Below are 19,354 nucleotides of genomic sequence, written 5' to 3' on the forward strand. Positions count from 1 at the left end.
TACGGGGCGTTCTCGGATGATTCCAATTCCAAAGGGGGTATTGGGAATTGCCTCGTATGCGGCTTCGTATATTTTTCCGTTGTTTGTTCTCCGCGTTATTTTGAGTTGAAGGAGCGTTCCGTTATCGACGATGTGAGAATAAAGGCTCCGATTTCATCGAAACGCCAAGCTAATTTTGAACATTCTTAGTTCACTCACCTGATCCGCAAACTGATAGAAGTGCACGTGACAAAAAAAAATGAAACCAGCGATTCGGATGTGGAATTGAATTGAAATCTACAAATTCGATGGCGAATTAAGATTCACTACCGTACTTTACACGCTCCGTAATTTGATTTTTTTTCTTCTTTTTTTGTGTCGCACTAGGAGGTTTTAAAATTTAAAGCCCGTTTTGTTTGCGGGAAGAGAGTTGAATACACATATCGCAGAAGAAATTTATTAGAAGCGACATATATCTATGTATTTTTTATGTATTTTATTGTTAATTTATCTGAAATTTTGTCGCAATTCTAATTGTCTGAATTTTCTCTGTTTCAGGAGGCATACTCCATACTTTGGGCAACCTGATTACCGTGTATTTGAGCTTAATAAAAGGCTGCAACAAAGAACGGAGGTAAATGTTTCTTTACATTTTCTATTCGTCACCAGACAACAGGGTGTCTACCGGTCCCCAAAAGTCCCCATTGTCCCCGATTATCCCCGATTTTGGAAAGGTGTCCATGATATCCCCAATTTTCTCGTTCAGGTTCCCAGAAAATGACAAACGTCGTCCTAAATGCCGGCATTTTCAAATTCTCCCACCAGCCGCGGCGACGCGATATAATCAGGAATAATAAAAATTGAAATGTTGCTTGGTTTTTCATATGTTTTCATCGGTCCAACATGACTTGTAAAATTAGTCGTATAAAATACGCCTTTTAACGCTCTAACTAGCTCCCTTTCTCTTACTATTTCGGGGGAAAAAGTCCTCAATTTTCATGAAAAAACTTCCCTCAAAGTCCCGAAAAGTCCCCAATTTTAGTTTTTATAACTGGTAAACACCCTGTATACGTTTTTAAATTGAATGCTGGATGATTAAGATCTTCTTGTTGAAACAAGTTTTATTTTATCATGAAGGTTTTTCATTTCATAACACACCCTTATAACTACTTCACTACTTATTTTATAATGAACTTTTAACAGTTTTTTACTGCTTCTTCAAATTCAAATACACGCATGGAACACCAGCCTCAGGGTGTGAACCTGAAAACATAATAATAAGACGAGCTTGCTAGAAGTCTCTCGTGATGAAAATTTAACGGGTGTCTTCTGAAATTTTTGAAGATTCGTTGATCTGATCGAGACAAGATTCCGCCCCCGAATACGTTAATATGACTGTTCGGAAAAAGGTTTTGGTAAATACTCGCATTTATCAGACAGTTTTTGATTACTTATGTTACTTAGTAGAGAGCTATCAAAGTAGATCACATCTCATTTTCAACATTAGGATCTGAGCTGCAAGGTTCACCGCTCTTGGTGTCAACATAGTGTTTACTAGTGACCAAAAAAATTTGAAGTATAGTCTTTTAGACCCCCCTCTGTAGTCTCCAATGATGAAAACCAAACGGGTGTCTTCTGAAGGTATTGAAGATTCGTTGACCTGAGTGAGACAGATCCATGTTCTTAAAGGCAAACATGAAGAGTGCTCGTAGAGATTTTTTCATCACTTCCGTTAAAAATAACTGCTAACTAAAATAATGCCCTTCCTTCCATATTTTAACGTATCTCAATTTTCAGTTTTAAATAGGTCTTGGTGTTTTGTTTCAGGAGAGTGATAATTTATGGTGGGACTCATTTGTAACTGAATTTTTTGAGGATGATGCAACTCTTACCCTAGCTTTTTGTTTAGAAGACGGACCCAAAAGATATTGTAAGTATACATTTTTTGTATTCCTTTGAAAAAGTTTGCGGTAACTTTGGTAAAGACAATGAAAGTGCTTGATGAGCTGAGTTCACAATATTTTTTACTTTCCAGATCAAAAATTGCCGAGTAATGGCTTTAAATGTGAGAAAGTTAACTATCTTGTGATGTCTTAAGCCGGCATTTTCATTTGAACCCATGTGTTTTAGCAGATTAGATAATTTATCAGAACACATCCAATTATCATTCCACTTAGAAACTGAGGATTTTTTTATACTTAGCTCTTGTTTTCTTCTATAAAAGAAGTTCATAAAATTTCAGACCGTTGAAAATTCCTCACTGTTCTATAGTGAGCGTAACAGCAACCACTGGTTTGATAATATACCATGTGGATTCATTTGCCTGCCTCTAGACAAGATGCGCATTTTAGCATTTTGATACGTTATCACAATACTTAATTTTTAGTCAATTCGTAGTCTCTGTCAGCCACATCTCCACCTTTTGCCTAAAGAGCTTTGCAGTATACTTGTTTTGTTAGCCTTTTCTATATTATCATATAAATGTGCAGAAATGACGAAAATTGGTTCACTGAATGTATTGTGAAGTCCTGAGTATAGTTACATTTTATCTGTTTGCAAGCGACATGAACACAATCTGTGCGTAAAATAGTTGTTTCATACTTGTATGATTTTTAAAGCTCGGTTTCTTTCTCAATTAATTATTTTGTTTTTATTTTTTGCAGCTATTGGAAGGACGTTAATTCCTAGGTATTTTAGAAGCATCTTTGAAGGAGGTGTAACTGAATTGTATTATAATTTAAAGCATCCTAAAGAATCTTTTCATAATACAAGTATTACGCTTGACTGTGATCAATGTACAATGGTGACGCACCATGGGAAACCTATGTTTACTAAGGTTAGTGCATTATATTTAACTTTTCTTCCATTCAGTTGATGTTCTCAGCATGAAATTCTGATGAGAAAACTTGTTCTGTTGTGATTAATGTATCATTCAGTGATCCATTAATTAACAGAGGATTGACATCAGTCCTAGCAGTTAAAATTCGTAGTAGAGTCCACGCCAAATAAGTTTATGCACTTCTAGACTGCGACGGAAGATCGTCTGACACTGCATTTACTTATAAAGTAAATGCAACAAGCAAGATGGCGGATCTTCTGTCGCAGTCTGAAAATGCATAAACTGATTTGGTGGGGACTCAAAAAATTCTGAAACACACGATGAAAAAGAAGAAAACAAAAAACACTCAATGAAAAAGAAGAAAACAAAAAGACCTAGCACACCTTTTCATGGTTTATTTTTGTGTGGAACTGGTCGTAAAAGGCTCATCTGTAAAGTAAGATTCCCTATTTTATATTTAAATGAAAAAAGTACTTCAGAAATGTCGCGGAGCACATTCTATAATTTTAGCTTCATAAGAAGCCCAGGCTTCAGTAAATCAGGGGTTTGAGAGGCAACTCAGATGTACTGTCCAACCTCCCAATGCACCGGCAAATCCCATGGAAGTTCTCGAATTGTATTCTCAAAAGCAAAGAATTTCAAAAGCAAAAAATTTGGATTTATTTCAATCTCCTGGCACTCTACTTCTGAACTGCTTGCTGTTATCATTCAAACGAATTTAATTATTTTCGTCTGTCTCATCTACCTAGCCGACGAGAAAGCAAAAGCTCTCCATAATCACCAATAAAATGTTGCACACTCCTACTTGGTATCGCGAGTAATTAAACTAAAAAATTCCTTCTTCAGCCTCGCTTTTCTGCGTTATAATATTAATTATAATAATTTCTGCTTATAATAGCTCATCGTGCTTGGGAGGCTGTAAAGAACATCAAATCAAATAAATTTGAAATTCAACTGCACCAAATTCCCTGGTATGGTGTGTACAGCGCTCTTAAAAGATTGCAACCCTTGTATTTTCAATGATTTACTGTTTTACTTTACTATTATACTTTTTCGATTTCCACTGATCGCTGAAAGATTATCATACCCTGTCTTGACTGTTGCACAGTCTCTGCTGAGGCTTCTCTTTTCCTGCACTTTAATTATTTGAATGTACCTTAAATTTTAACAATGGGTTTGATCTGAATGTTTCAGGTTTGTACGGAAGGAAGGTTAATATTAGATTTTACATTTGACGACATGATGCGAATCAAATCGTGGCATCTCTCCGTCAGAGCACATAAAGAACTAGTTCCGAAAACTGTAGTAGGTCTCCATTCGCAACAGGATCCAAATATGCTGGATCAACTGAGCAAAAACATTACTCGTATGGGTATAACTAATTCTACGCTCAACTACCTCAGGGTAAGTAAATCTGGTGTCTTTTTTCTTCTTTTCTCTTTTTGTTTTTTAAATCAACTTTGTAATTTAATCAGTGAGAATAAAAACACACCAACCCGCAAAATGATAATGTCCAAGAGACACAAATAAGTGGGCAGTAAGTGAAGAAATTGGTCCAAGAAAAAGCTTTTTGGTGCCAAAAGACATCTGATTACTTTCCAAATCACATAAGCGCCAACATTGCAAATGCGAGATAAACAAGAAAAACCGTTTATTCACTTTGTTGACAATCTTTGAATTCCAAAATATGTAAGTATGTTCTTTTAGAAGGCTATTTTGAAATCAGACATGATTGATTATAGGTACCAGAGAAAACAAAGAAAAAACAACTCTTCGCCCATCAAAATAGAGATTGGCGCTTACCATGATTTGGAAAGTAATTGGCTCAATTACTTTGGGGCGCTTTAAAGGCCCAAGTTGATGTAGATGCGCCATCTTCAATGGCTTTAATGAAAATTGAATATCTTTAATCAATTTTGGGCATTTTTAAGTCTCTGAAATGGTGTGTTTTCATTCTCACAGATGAAATTACGGTACCAAGTGAATATTCTGATAGCATTTAGCATAAGAGAACCAACCTGTTTACAGGATTTTCAAAGTTCTGTAACCCCTGCTTTGCTTTAAAAAAATACTAAATATATGCATGTATAATAATTGTATTAATCGTTTTCCTTTAAACGCAATAGTTTTTGGGTAGAAAAACAAAAACTACATATTCACTATTCAAGGCTTTTTTTAAAGGAAAGAATAAGTTGCACAATTTTAATAACTCAGTAATTACCCTGGTTCCCTACTGCTTAATGCGATCCATTTAACTCACAAAATGGAGAATGCGTTCCTCTTCTGAGTTCCAGGCGGAAAAATTAAAATTCTTCAAATCGGTAAAATGCACTGAATGACAACAACAACCTTTTTTTATGTATATCTCTTCATCAAGAGAAAGGTGACCTGTTTTTTGGACACACGCTCCTTACAAACTATGTTATGAGTCCCTGGAAACCTCGCTTTTTTAATGAAATACTTTTGATAAGAGAACATTAGGAAATAGATGAATAGCCTTTGAAACTACTGTACGAAAGTTTCCACACTATTTTGAAGCACATCTCTCACCTGTAATGGAAAAAAAAAATCAATTATTCAAATGGAATTTTTTTCCACCGAGTTTTTAGACACCTGGTAAGTGTCTGTTTTTAAAACTCTAGAATGTACTGGATGATTTTCTGTTCATTATCTTGATCGAAAGTAGGATCAATTATGGATTATCTAAAACTAGGAATAGAAATCCTTTTAAGTCTTTCTCACAAAGTCTTTGCCTTTTGGGAAATAATCAACTTAGTTTCTCATTCAATTTTGCTGCCTGCAGACAGTTGATCAGCAAGCAGTTTTCTGCACCATTTAAGAGACCGCACAACTCAGCTGTCCTTTGCATGGTTAATATTGTAATTTTTCTTGTTTTGCAGCTATGTGTGATATTGGAACCAATGCAAGAGCTGATGTCAAGGCATAAAGCGTACGCATTATCTCCAAGAGATTGTCTGAAAACGACGCTTTTTCAAAAGTGGCAGCGCATGGTGGCTCCGCCTGGTAAGCGAGGTATTCCTTCTGTTTGGACTTCATCACAAGCTGTCAGCATGTTTCAGCCCATGACCAATTTCAGTATCGTAAAATCGAATTTTTTATAATAGAACATGAACACCTCATCTCACAAAAACTTTCGATCAACTGCCTTATTGAAAGATTTAGGCCCCTCAATTTTAAAATGAGCTGAACTCCTGTATAAATGCGCTCTTAGATGAAGAACAAGGTAGAAACTTCCCCTCGGCTGTTCTTCAAAACCTTTTGGCCCTTTTGCTAAACGAATTGTAACTTGTAATGTTTTAATTTTCACTTCCTCGGATGAATAGTTCTATTTTCTCTACTATCTCCTCATTTACATTTATGAAGATTCGCAAAAATAATTTTTAGTGATGGATATTAATTGATTGGAATTTTTTTTATGTTTCTGAATCATGATTTTATTACTTATTTATTTCTTTGAAGTTAGAACAGTGTCTCTACAGTTAAGACAAGGATACCACAGTCAGGGATTGTTAGAGAAAATGATGAAAGTCAAGGAAAAATTGTAAATCGCCTTTATCTGCTTTCTAGAACGGCTTTGATATTTTGAACAAGAAATTTTGCGTGAAAACAATTTCAAAGTGTCTTCATAACCATCTTGCCTGTCTTTATTTGTCAGATACTTTTACCCAAATGTTGATGAGAAATTCAGTTTCTGAACTCTGACAACCCAGGTTGTTGGGTTTTTTAATCGTAATTTTTCTCTCCTCCTTATCCCTTCTACTCATCAAATGAGCAACATTATTTTTTAGATGGAACAACCTGGTACGGTATTGCTAGCTGATGGCTGACAGCTGTGATACATAATTTAAGTTTTTACACCTCATATCTTTGAGAGCCTCTAATGATCAAGAAAAAGTGATTCGTGAGAATTAAGCCTAAGTCATGTCTCCTAGTAATTGTATAGCTCTTACTAAAGTATGCTTATTCTTTCCTTGCATCTCTGAAAGCACTGAGCATTTTTTACCATGCGAAAAGTTGTTGAAAGAAGAAGAGTGAAGTGAGTTTCCAAAGAAACACATCCCTATTATAAAGGCTTGACAAACTTTCAAAGTTAAGTTCATTAGTGGTGGCTGCTTAGCCAAGTGTTGCCAACGATAACCTTCGAAGGAGAGCAGGCAGCTCTCCCGTGCAGCATCGATGCGCAACACTTTACTTAACAGCCATCACTTCGGAGCTTCATTTTGAACGTCAGTCCAGCCAACTATGCAGTGCCAAACATGAGCTAGGATTGCCAAAGTTGGAGAATACTGGCATTACCGGAATATGTCAGGGAATCTGAAAAAGTCAGGGAAAACCTGGAACTGTCAGGAAAAATGGCGAAAATATCAGGGAAAAATTTTTAAGTCACCTTTATTCGCTCTATAGAATAGATTAGACGTTCCAAACAACAAACTTTGCCTGAAAACTATTTCAAATTATGTGTTCTTAACCATCTTGCATATCTTCAATTGTCTAAGAATGTTACCAAAATTTGTCAGGAAGTCAGGGAAATTTATTTACTAAATGATGTGGTAATCCTGATGACCGTTTCCATAGGATGCCTCCTATTCTTTTAAAATTGAAGGTATGATCTCTTTGTCACGAGCCACAATTGATCTAAAATACAAGAAAGTTCTTTTGAAAAGGAACATTTTAATGGCATGCGTTTTGCGGATTTTTCAAATCCTCCTAGAGACATTGTTGGTTTTTTCTGTTTTTCACCCAATTTTGTTCTTCCTTCACAGAATCACAAAGGCCGGCAAGTAAAAGGCGGAAACGAAAAGGCTCACAGTCAGGAGGTGCAGCTAATAACACTCCACCTGTTCCTAATAAAAAACGTTCTCCGGGTCCTAATTTTTCTCTGGCGTCCCAGGTAAGTTGCTCAACCTTAATATCTGTTCAAATCTTTGATTTCAAACCAACTTAGAGCTGTCCTATCCACTGACCTGCCTTCCTCAGGCGTCATACATTAAATGCCCCTAAAAGTAGCTTATTTGACTCCTGAAAAATTATAGATGGCTCCTAAAAATTGGGATTTTTTGGCCAAGGTGGCTCCTTAAGTTTTAGGTAGAAGGTAAGGCACTGGTCCTAACGGATCGCAGTAAGCCTCTGAAACACTGTCCCTACAAAGGGGACGTTATTTTCTCCACTTGCCTTTCTCAATAGAATGTGTCACCTCTAAAATGGCTCCGCTCTTTAAAACTAAATATTCAGAGAAACCCTGAAAATGTTATTGCTGGCACAAGTATCGAAGAAAAAAAATTTTAATATTCCAAAGCATCCATGAACCATATACCTTCTGGTAATTCCGGCGTGTCTCGGGAAGTCATCTCCTAATTAATTAATTTACTTGCACACTTATTCTACGTCATTTATTATGTTGTTAAATACTTTCTGTCATCAATTTTGTTTAAATAAATGACCTGTCTTGACAAAAAAAAAAAATCATCCATGAAAGGGCTTTGTAACAGGCCACTGTTCCAAATGGATACATGTTCGAAACCATAAAGTTACCCGAACTTACAGATTTAGGTGGATTTCGAACTTACCAGTTTTTTGGCAGCAGAAATGTGGACAAACAGTGAAGGAAGTTGATAGTTTTGGTTTATTTTGCTAATTCCAATCAAAATTATGGTATTTTTGGTACAAATTTTGTACAACCGGGTACTTACCTATAACTTCCCTATATCTTACCTGTAAAGAGTCAGGTGTTCTGAAAATTTGATGTGAACAAATCAAACTTAGTTAACTTCAAAGAATCTGAGAAAAAAATACTCACAACCCTTTCATTACCAGGCTAGATTCTGCCCCACAATGGGAATTGGTCGTCATGCAAGGTAATCCGAGTGTACCCTGTGGAGGAATGTCTAAAGTTGTAATCCAGATTCTTCCTGACAGATAAAGCTATAAATGTGATTACTCGTAAGAAGAAGTTGTTTAGTAATGACGGAATCATTATGGGAAGGATATTTTGCTGAGCTCATATAGGTGATGAGTTTGTTGTGATTAAAAGGTGGAGCCTTCAAAACCCCATCTCCGGGTTTTTCTCTGTTAATCAAGATTTTTTGTTACCTCTTTCATGTTGCTCCACTCAACATTTACGAAAATCGTTTAGTTGTAGAAGTGCATAACCGCCGTAACTATTTTTCTACAAATAATTGAAAATTGCAAAAATCTGAGTCAAGTTATTTTTATAGTCACCGCTTTAGTTTGGAAAAATACTTCGAGTTCTCCATGCCTACAGAAATTGCAAGCCTGCAAAGCTTTCAAAGTTCTTTGTTTCACCTCATAATTTTGTTATAAATAGTGATTGCAAAAAATTCTTCAGCGAGTTAGTTAATTTTTTCTACTCATCATTCAAAAGTATTACGTGAACATAAGCATTAAAAACCTCCAGGCATTGATCCTTGACTTTTGAATTTGATAAAATTTGTGTAGAAAATTTGCATAGTTGCAGTCTATGAGAGTGTGTCCATGATTCACGAATTAATTCTCTTGTTTTTATTTCGACAGGATGTCATGGTGGTGGGGGAGCCGTCACTGATGGGCGGGGAGTTCGGTGAGGAAGATGAGCGCATGATCACTCGATTAGAGAATACGCAGTACGACGCTGCAAATTCGCTGGAGCATGATGCGCCGCATGGTTTTCCTGACCCGCCCAACTCATGGACGGACCGGCCGTCGACACAAGGCAACACGCCCTCAAGTCAAGATTCAGACAAGAAGTCGCCCGCCGTGAGCCAGTGATATCCTTTTAGTGTCCATATACTGTTTCAAATTTCAAATTTATTTTGTTTTCATTTGCTAGTGAATTTCCTTTCAGTGCAGTTTGTAGCGCTGTGTGGTCTCAAGATCAGTTTCTTCGTCTCTGAACAACTTGTGCTATTAATGTATCAGTTCTATTCTCTTCAAGATCAGTACCAATTCTCATCATGTCAACGCAAGTTGTGCAATTTTTAACCTAATTCTCTGTTGCTGAAAAGAATAGTGTAAGGTGTTCTGTAGCGTTTCTAAATCATTTGCATGTCAATTGAACAGCAGTGAATGAATCGCATATAGATGCAAAATTTTGCTGCAGGATTAGAAGTTATCTTCCTCAAAAGCACAGCATGGTCTCAAATCTCAACAGTACAAAATTGATGGGTATCCTTGTTAGGTTATATAGTTATTTAGACCTCTAACTTCTAATTGCAGCAAAATTTTACTATAATTCTACACAGACAATTTTAGCAGCAGAGCATTAGACTAAGTAGCTGATTTTATTATTGTTGAAAATTTCTAATGAAAATTATTCTATCATTTCTTTTTTGGTTTATGTTTAATTGATAGTTTATCAACTCTTTCAAAGGTTTTTTTTAAATCATTGGGATATATTCAGGTTAGAATCGCTCTAATTTGATTACAGAAGTATTTTTTCTGTGCATTGAGTCATTATCTTTAATATTATCACCGATTTTTCTCATATTCCTGTCTTGGAATTTTTACATTATTAGAAGTTGTAAATTCCTACTATAGGAAAATTGTGAACCACCGTATCGAATTGTTTACATTCAACTAATGATTGTAGCCTAGTTGCTGAGACCTACCACCCAAATATTCAAGAAAAAATGTCATTGTTTTTTAATTTCATCCAACCAAAAATTACTTCGTAATAAAACTGTTTCTTGGTGAAATGTTGAAACGGTTTTTTAGTTTTTGACTCATTTCTGTAAATCGGAATAAAATTACTATTCAGATATGATGAAACATGTTACATCTGTGTACAGATGCATGTCTGTAAGCATCATTTTTAATTATCTGAATTTTCTTACTACTTTCTTCCTGCTATTCGGTTCAAGTAAGCACGATTTTCCCTTATTATTTTCACTGCTGCTGTAACTGAGCTCTAATACTAAAGATTTGTACTTCGAATCAGTATGTCTCTTTCTTCAATGTATCAAATCAATGAAATTCTAAAAGTTGATTCAGTTTTCATTTCCATGTCTTCTAAGTTAGAAACCCTAAATTTCAGCCAATATATAGATGATTTTTGGGTTGCTTTCTCAAATCAGTTTTGGACCAAAGTTCACATTTACGTTTTTAAAACATTTTTTTTTCTCTCTCCATGAATCCCATGGCAATCATTTTGTAACCGTTATTTTCTTGTCAATCTCTTTTTACACAGAGACTGGTTTATTTTTTATTTTGGAGAATTTTATTATTTCTGTTATCCTCTTTAGCTAACGATGGACCGCAACTTAGAATCATAGATTTTTAATTTTTCTTGATAAGTTGTTTCTTTTCCATTCCCCTTACATTTTGCTCCTGTTAATCGAATTTTAACACAGATTTGGCTCTGTAAGTGCATTCAGATCTTGCATCAAATCGCTCTTTTTTCTTTTTTAACTCCTTTTATCCCTCCCAAGATGGATGCAGTGCAAACTTGGCCCCTGCCTTTCTTAATCATATAATCTCCGATGGCTCTTATTATTTCCATTGACTTTATTGTAATATTTTCATCACACAATCTTCTAAATCTGGAACATTCTTTAATTCTAAGTTTCAGTATCATATCCTTATCTGAAGTGGAAAAATTATTTGCCTGCATCCATGTCTCAATTAAGTTCGCAAAACTGCATGATAACTTTTGATAGAATAAACTATCTTATTTATTCTATGGAATCATTAATGCAATGTGCAATTTCAATTAGTCTTTTTTAGATTTTTTTTTCCTGCTAAAACCAACCAGCTCATCTTAATTTTAACATGGATCTGTTATGCTCTAAATTTCTATTTTGAATCCATTTAATCTCATCTCAGTTTATCAACAAAAACTCGACCAAATCTTAGCCAAACTTCAAAAAGTTTTTCATATTATCTCGACTTTAAGTTGATCCTTTTTCCACTATGGTTGTCGTTGAAACGGCAAAGCAAAAAAATTACATATTAACGAGGAACTGTATTTTTGTGGCACAATTTTTTAGCAACTGAATTATCAATTGTAATTACTACGCTGTACGAATATTGTGTCTTGTATATACTTGTACAGATTACCAAAATTTGAATAAGTAGCAATTCTGTAAATCACCTCTTGACTTTATTTTTTGTTTCTTGATCTTTTTATCTGTATCTTCTTTTCTCTGGGATCCAATTTTTGATATTCAGCAAGCTCCAAATTAGTTGAATATTTTTTTAATCTTAGATAATTAATGTGCTATAAGTTCTTGTAAACTGTTTGAACTCTTCCCATAGAAAACCTCAGTAGATGTACCAGCAAGTACCAGTTTTTTGGGGGTTTTGAGCGACTGGAATAATTCTTGTAAAGCTAGCGTTCCTTGTGTTGCATGAATTGTTGAAGGACCAAACACACATACCGCTAGGTGGTGTCCCATTATGAACACAATTAACACCGCAGCCTGTCGGAAGGGTTTCACTATCAATTTATCTTGCATTCAAATAAATGTAGAACTCAAGTAGTCGTATTCATTCATTAAATCAGAAGCAAATTCCTGCAGAAGAGTGACAGGTTATGCGGCAATGAATTGTGTAATGAATACGACACAAGAACCCGTGAACTTGATGACTAGGAAAAAATGTTTCTGTGGGTTTTTTATTTTCAGTGAGAGCGGTAAGATAGTTTGCTAAGTAATTAATAAAAGCTCCAAGGGCGGTATTTATAGTTGTTACTCAGACAGCTCCTTGTCCTAGGAAGGTCTTATATAGTTTATATTGTGACCAAATGAGATTTAAGGCAGCCCTAAACATAGTATCATTACGATGACAATTTTTGTTGACCTATGGTAATTTTTAACAGTGCAACTCCAGAAATGGATCCTCAGGAGGGGTTTAATGAAGTAATTTGTCCTAGTTGAAAGTACAAAATCTGAAGTAAAAATTCCATGATTTTGACAAACTTAAAGGCAGGTGCACACCCACCTTACCGTTCACCACACCCGCAATATATTTTCTTTTGTATCGGCAAATCATTATAATCCCCTGCAAGGATCTATCTTTAGAGTTATACTCCTGAATTTTACTTCAGGTTCGTAAAAACTGTCATTTTTGTAATGGAATGTTCAAGGCTTCCACGAGCCATCCTTAACGGCTTGATGTCTCCCTATGCAAAGGAGCTGTTTAAGAAACAAATGACTACAAACGTATGATGACGGCCATCAGAACTGGTAGCATACCCAGCTAAAAATCAATCAAAGAAAGTGAAGGATGATTTTGTTGAAGGTGGTTTCTCTTTTCTTCCCAGAAATGGTGCCTAATAATGCTTTCACCTCACTTTGCTTCCTCAGACCTGAAGAGTTCATAGTAACCTTGGCCGTGTATTTGAGAAGAAAACAAACGTTTCATCATCACATCAAAGATTTTGATTGGTCTCCTCAAACAATTCGTGCAACATAGTTTGCGAGCTGTAAATGGTTGATTTAGGTATTTCTTTAATTTTTTAACGCATCCCTGTATTCTTTTCTTCCTCCTCTCAAGTTTCGAATCATTATCTCTCATTTTAAATTTAAATATTTTGAGTGTAATCCGTTTGCTCTCTTAACAGTTGCAAAACTGTCGATAATTTTTTTTCCGACAATGAAAAGCTTGCCTTTTGTAGATATTCTCTGCTTACCATGGAGCTGCTAGCAATTATTCTAGGTTTTATTGTCCACCATGGCATGCTCCGCATGGATGAAGTCAGAGAAATTTCGTATCAGACATTCAGTAAAATATGGAAATGAAGCTTAATATTGTACCCCGAGGAACAGAACCGCCTAAGTAGTGGAAAAATGTCATATGTATTATCACAGTAACACACAAGTGGATGATGAGTTTTGCTATTGCTGCTACAGCAGTGCCCTACAGAATTTTATTCATCAAAGAAACAAATTGGTCCTTAGTGTTTTCCTGTCAAGTGCGCTATTGTGAATTTTTCTTATTATATGAAAATTTCTGCCATGTAGTGTTGTTATCTAGGCAATGATATGGAAAAAATATATATGTGCTGTACACTATTAATGGAAATTTCATCATTTTTATTTGGCAGGTTTCTTATGTCACAAATTTAAAAAATATCTTAAAAGTATCTTTCTTGCGGTTCTGTTTTCTATAAAATATGATTATCCTCCTTCAGCTTGTATAATACTTGTTTGGACCTCTTGTACTACGAACTGATATTTTTCTGAAGGGTCCAAGCGGCAAAATCTTGGTTTTGAGAAAAATGGAAGAATTGTTCTGTTTGTCATGCGCTCAATCCATTGTGTCCAAAAAAAAGTATGCCTAAAAAATACTTATTGAACGCCAGCTAAATAGCACACTTTTTTCAATTTTTCTTGAAACTTGAATTTTGGTGATTGGACTCTTAAGAAAAATGTTGGTTCAATTTTGTTCTTTGGTATTTTTACCAAGTAAAATTTTCAAGTTTTATCCGCATTCAGATTTTTATATTTCCATTTTGCAAATGTGTAGAAGAGTGAACCTATCCGATCATTTTCCCCTCCAAAGGTTACATTTTAGTGAAATTTTAGTTTTTGGCTGACTGCGCCAACTTCTATTATGAATAATTCACCTTTTGTAATGTATGTATCAACCATTTTTGTAAATTTTTCTGTAGAGTTATTTTTAAGGTAGCATTTATTAATTGAACAGGAAATGAACTTTTTATTAACGAGAGGACAACATTTACCTATGGGGGGAGTCTTACTTTTTCAGCCTCAATTTTTGATCTTACTTTTCTATGTCACGTCCATGAAAATATCTTCATCATTACTTAGCGTTTCTTCTAAAGACCAATTTCACATTTTAAGTCAGATTCTAGAGCCTAGTCCTGCAATCTTCCTCAGACTTATAACATTGTGGGAAAACACAGATACTTGTTATTTTCTTGTGGCAAGTGCAGGCCTAAATATCGATTGCTTTTTGGTTAACGTATGCTCTCAATTAAAAATTTGTCTCTGCATTTCGTAGGATGCTGAATCGGATTTTTGGAATGATTCTAGCCACTCCTATTTCACATGTTATGTGGTAATGTGTAACAGAGACCGTTCCTCACCATAATGTTCAGAATGAAAGCATCATATCAAATGCTCAATGATTCACAAAACTGTAAATTCGGAAATCAACTCCTTGATGAGATATTATCAAGTATTTTACGGCAGATCAAATGTAAATTAGATTATACCAATATCATCATTTGTATTTTTGCCATTCAACCAATGTCAGTTATAAATACTTAAATCTTGCTTACGAGTTGATTTCCATACCTCCCATTGTGTGATTCATTTTCCCCGTGAAATTTAAAGTGAAAACAAGTTGTGTATCGCTGTAACTCATCCCTTATCATGGGGCCTATTCTGAGTGGAAACAATTTTCCTGTGTTTGATTCTGTTGAGCATAAGATACACTGACAAATTCTAGGAAATTTCTTAAAAGTCCACTTTTTTGTCTTGGATGCCATGTATATTAAAGTGAGAGCAACGAAATTAAGTAGGTGCAGTGGCAATTCTAGCAAATTGGTAGCACTTTTAATCTCCCTTCATTTAAATTTGTTGTAAAAGAGTGATTTTAGTGGAGGCAGCCTGCTGCAATAGCTATCAGTCATTATTCGCTCCACTCAATGAAGGAAACCCAATCTTACCAATCTTCAAAAATTTCCACTGGGTGAGTGGGGAAAAAGTTTCAAAAGCACGAATGGCAGCTTTACAGTATTCAGAGAAGATAGGAGTAAACCATTCTCTTTTTTACGTTTGGTTATTTGAGCATGATTTTCAATTCGTGGTCTCCTCTGTTGCCATTCCTGCATTGCACTTTTTTCTGTGGCCTGCATAATTGCTTTGCATTGAAAGAAAATTGTGTCATTGAGTCTCAGTTTTTAATTGTTGATTGCTAACGCCAGCTAGGAAGTTACTGACCTCTGAAACGCTCCGGCCGAAATAAAAGTTAATTGCATTGTCTCAGAGAGTGCGCCTCTGTTGCTGTAGTCAGGACATCGCCTCTCATGTGCATATTCGTGAAGATGCTGCCGTTTTTGCTTGAGTCTATGGTAGGCAGTTACTTGATCTCGATATCAGTACTCGATATGATTGCATGGATATGACCTCAAACATTCTCTTTTGCAAAATCGCTCGTGTTGGTTGTAATTTTGATTTGCTAGAATTTTCAAAGTCTTATTCAGTGATATTGTCTTTTCTTCAATGAAATCATAACTGATAGACCAGCTTTCTGAAATTTTAATTTAGTCGACGGGTGAACGGCTTTGAAAATTCGAGCAATCGCCATATTCTGGTCAGTGCCTTTGCGCTAGTGAGGTATCACTCTGAGAGTTTATCGGGGCATTTGGCTTTAAAGCCATAAGCTGCCGTCTGAAGTCAAGGTTGCCAGGTTGTGCGATGGAATATGGATATTTTACATGGGTTGAAATGGAGAAAAGTGCTGTTTTTCCAGCATCATCTGGCAACAATGTTTGAAGTATACCCTCTAAATTTTTCCTGTTGACCGTCATTTTGTAATTCATCTCAATCATGTTATTTGTAAACTTCTCAATTTCAATAAATGTTGTCTTTTGTATAATATTGAATCCTAGTGTTTTCAATTCAATATTCAATTAAACCTGTTGACCTTTTATCATCAAAGAAAGATGGATAGTATCATCCATAATCAAGTATATTTCCAAGGTTGCCACAGTTAACGAATATCGGAAAAACAAGGAAATGTCAGAGAAAACTGATGCATTGTTTTCATTTGCCTTCCAGCATGGGTTTGATCTTTGGAAACAAATTTTGCGTGAAAAAAAATATAATTACATTTTTTTAAAACTGTGTTGCCTTCAAATGTCAAGGAATTCGACCAAAATGTGTCAGGGAATTTCATTTTCTAAATTCTGTGGCAACTCTGCTTTTAACTCATTTATGCAAATCATAATCATTGAAAATGTAGAATGAAACTGAAAAATTATGATTTAAAACTTAAAAAAAAGAGACAAAAATTAGGGTATCTACTGCTTAGGATAACTGGGAGGAAATTGATCAAGATCACGGAAATTGGGGAATTCTATGAAGAAGTCTGGAAATTTGAAAGAAAAATATGAGTGCTGTACGCACCATCTTATCAGAGTTGCAAGAGTTCGTGTTCAATGTACCTCTGCTTCGTGTGTCAGTTTTTTGGATTTCAAGGCACGACAGTAAATAAAATATTACAAAAAATATGTAAATATTTATATTATTACATATACAAGTAAAAATTAAAATATTTACAGCTCATTTTCACCAGCTCTGGAAACTCAAATTTCCATAGGTACACTCTCATCGTTACTTTTTCTCAAGTGGATAAGTGTAATTTTTAAAAATTTGAGATAATAATGATTGCAACTAAAACTAGTCTTAAAATATAATCTATGAAAAATTGATTGCTAAAATCCAAGCTTTAAGAATCAAAAAGTGAGTTTGAACTTTTTTTCTGCCACAAGGTTCTATGTAATTTTGAAACTTGAAACATGCATTTCTCGAAATGGCAAAAACTACACTTATCCCACTTGTCCTCAAAGCCCCGTATCTGATGAAATATCCTATTATTTTTGAATAAATCGTAAAATTTTCTCCCTGGATTAAGAACGTCCGTAATGGAACTTCTTTTTTTTATTTTCTGGGGGGCAACTCATATCTCTCAATTAAATTCTGAAGAGAATATTTGAGGACAGAACAATTACTGCTCAAATGGACGTATTTATGCTTTAAGGGACCGTATGCAAAGGATTTGCGTACAATGTACATAGTTCCTTTTAGCATAAATTTCTCCAAATGAAGAGTGGAAATTAAAATCCTACTAAGGTCTTGCCATGTTTGTCCATAGTATTCTTTACCAAAAAATAATCCACAGGCATCCGCCTCATAGTCGTTTTACATAGAACATTCTCCAAATTTTAAACTTATTTTCATGAAAATAATTAGTCCTCTCAAGAAAGTGGATTCCTTTCACAAAATAATATAACTAGCTACAGTTTTAGTAACATCTGATGGCGCCCACCAGGTTTCGAATTTCAACTTTTCAAGTCTTAGTCCAACTAAGTTGAGAATTTAATGCCATTAGTCGCATAATTAGTAAGGTATTCTCAAAATGCAGCAATGTAAACTTAACATTTTTTATCTTTAAAAGAGAACAAACCTAACGAGATTGAAAGATCCTCAGTATGATAAATAATTTCAGCTTTAATGAGGGTGGTTTGGGAAGTAAGACTCTTTACTTATTTCTCTACCCAAGCAGCACAGTGCAAAGAAAATACCTACTCCTTGAGATGAAGTTGCAAATGAATACATTTTAATGCCGAATCTGGCTGGCTAAGCTGCATAGAACACGGTAATTGATAAAAAAAGTCGAGCTACAAGCCAAAAATAAATTAAACAAGTAATATTTCAAAGTACATGGAGATGAGAAATAATAAAAAACTTACAAGAAACAAAGCAAACGTTTCGACCGCCAACAAACTGCGGTCTTCTTCAGTGCAACAGGAAACACAAGTGGAAACAATTTACAAAATGAAAAAAAAATAAAGAAGCTACAAAACTATTAGCAAACTAAGTAAAGCGAAAATACAACTCGAAAATTGCTATTACATCTTGGAATAAAATTAAAATAAGGCAAAATTCATCAGGAAAGAAGAGTGATGGCAGTGATAAGAAGGAAGTAGGTAAAAAATAATGTTTCCACTTGTTGTTCCTTTTGCACTGAAGGAGACCGCAGTTTGTTGGCGGTCGGAACGTTCGCTCTGCTCTGTTTCTTGTGAGTTCTTATTATTTCTCATCTCTTTGTACTCTGAAATATTACTTTTTTAATTTATTTTTGGCTTGTAGCTCGATTTTTCTTAATCAATTACCTAGGTACCATGTTGCAAATGAAGTTTTATTTTTTTCTCTGTTTCTGCACCTTAAAATTGTATAATATTTTTGATAAAGATTTGATTTCTAAATAATTTACGAGATAAATTAAATGAGTTACACGGATCAAAAATCGACAGTAACGGAATATCGCAACTTATTTAAATTTTAATGCAATGAGTCCATAGAGAGGAGCCCCTTCAATTAGTGGATAGGCAACATATTTGACACTCCGATTTAATCGCCGTTTTCTAAGGTAAATACAATTTATTGCAACCTGCGCTCTTCGTCTTCGAGTAATGGAGTAAAACATTTCGAATGCATCATAGATGTTCTCGCGCTCCCAGCTCTCTGACGGTCTAGCTCAATTTTTTTCAGCTATTCCATTTTTTCGCATACTTGCCGAGACGCAATTTGGCTGCGTGCATACCGAAAGCTTCAATAATGGCCGAATGACGCAGTGGCGTTGCGTCGTTTTTTGCCGCGTCAACGCGAGCGCGCGCCTTATCAGTGCACTCGTGCATTTGTGTACAAAAGAGTGCCGCGCTCTAGCGGAGAAGCCTCGCAACTCGCCAAATCCGCGCCTCTGATTGGTCGATTTTCAAGCGAAGCTCGATGACGTGTTTTGTTGACAAGTCCCCCGATCCGACATGAA

General features: G+C 35.3%; 1 protein-coding gene across 3 annotated transcripts in view; it reads left to right on the forward strand.

Moving 5' to 3' along the window:
• Chi (LIM domain-binding protein 2 Chi) overlaps positions 1-16,406 on the forward strand; it is a 94,045-nt gene extending 77,639 nt beyond the window's left edge. Inside the window, exons 3-9 of one of the 3 annotated variants that reach the window (XM_019045960.2) lie at positions 538-613; positions 1,810-1,909; positions 2,643-2,815; positions 4,013-4,222; positions 5,719-5,851; positions 7,603-7,730; positions 9,371-16,406. In XM_019045960.2, the coding sequence (XP_018901505.1) occupies positions 538-613; positions 1,810-1,909; positions 2,643-2,815; positions 4,013-4,222; positions 5,719-5,851; positions 7,603-7,730; positions 9,371-9,604 (1,054 nt within the window). In that variant the 3' untranslated portion in view covers positions 9,605-16,406. Of the gene's footprint in view, positions 1-537; positions 614-1,806; positions 1,910-2,642; positions 2,816-4,012; positions 4,223-5,718; positions 5,852-7,602; positions 7,731-9,370 lie in introns of all 3 variants that reach the window. The other 2 variants (XM_019045958.2, XM_019045961.2) reach the window with 2 other exon arrangements.
• Positions 16,407-19,354: the final 2,948 nt, after the last annotated feature.

This window comes from Bemisia tabaci, chromosome 10 (genome assembly GCF_918797505.1).
Source record: "Bemisia tabaci chromosome 10, PGI_BMITA_v3".
In the NCBI taxonomy this organism is placed as follows: domain Eukaryota; kingdom Metazoa; phylum Arthropoda; class Insecta; order Hemiptera; family Aleyrodidae; genus Bemisia; species Bemisia tabaci.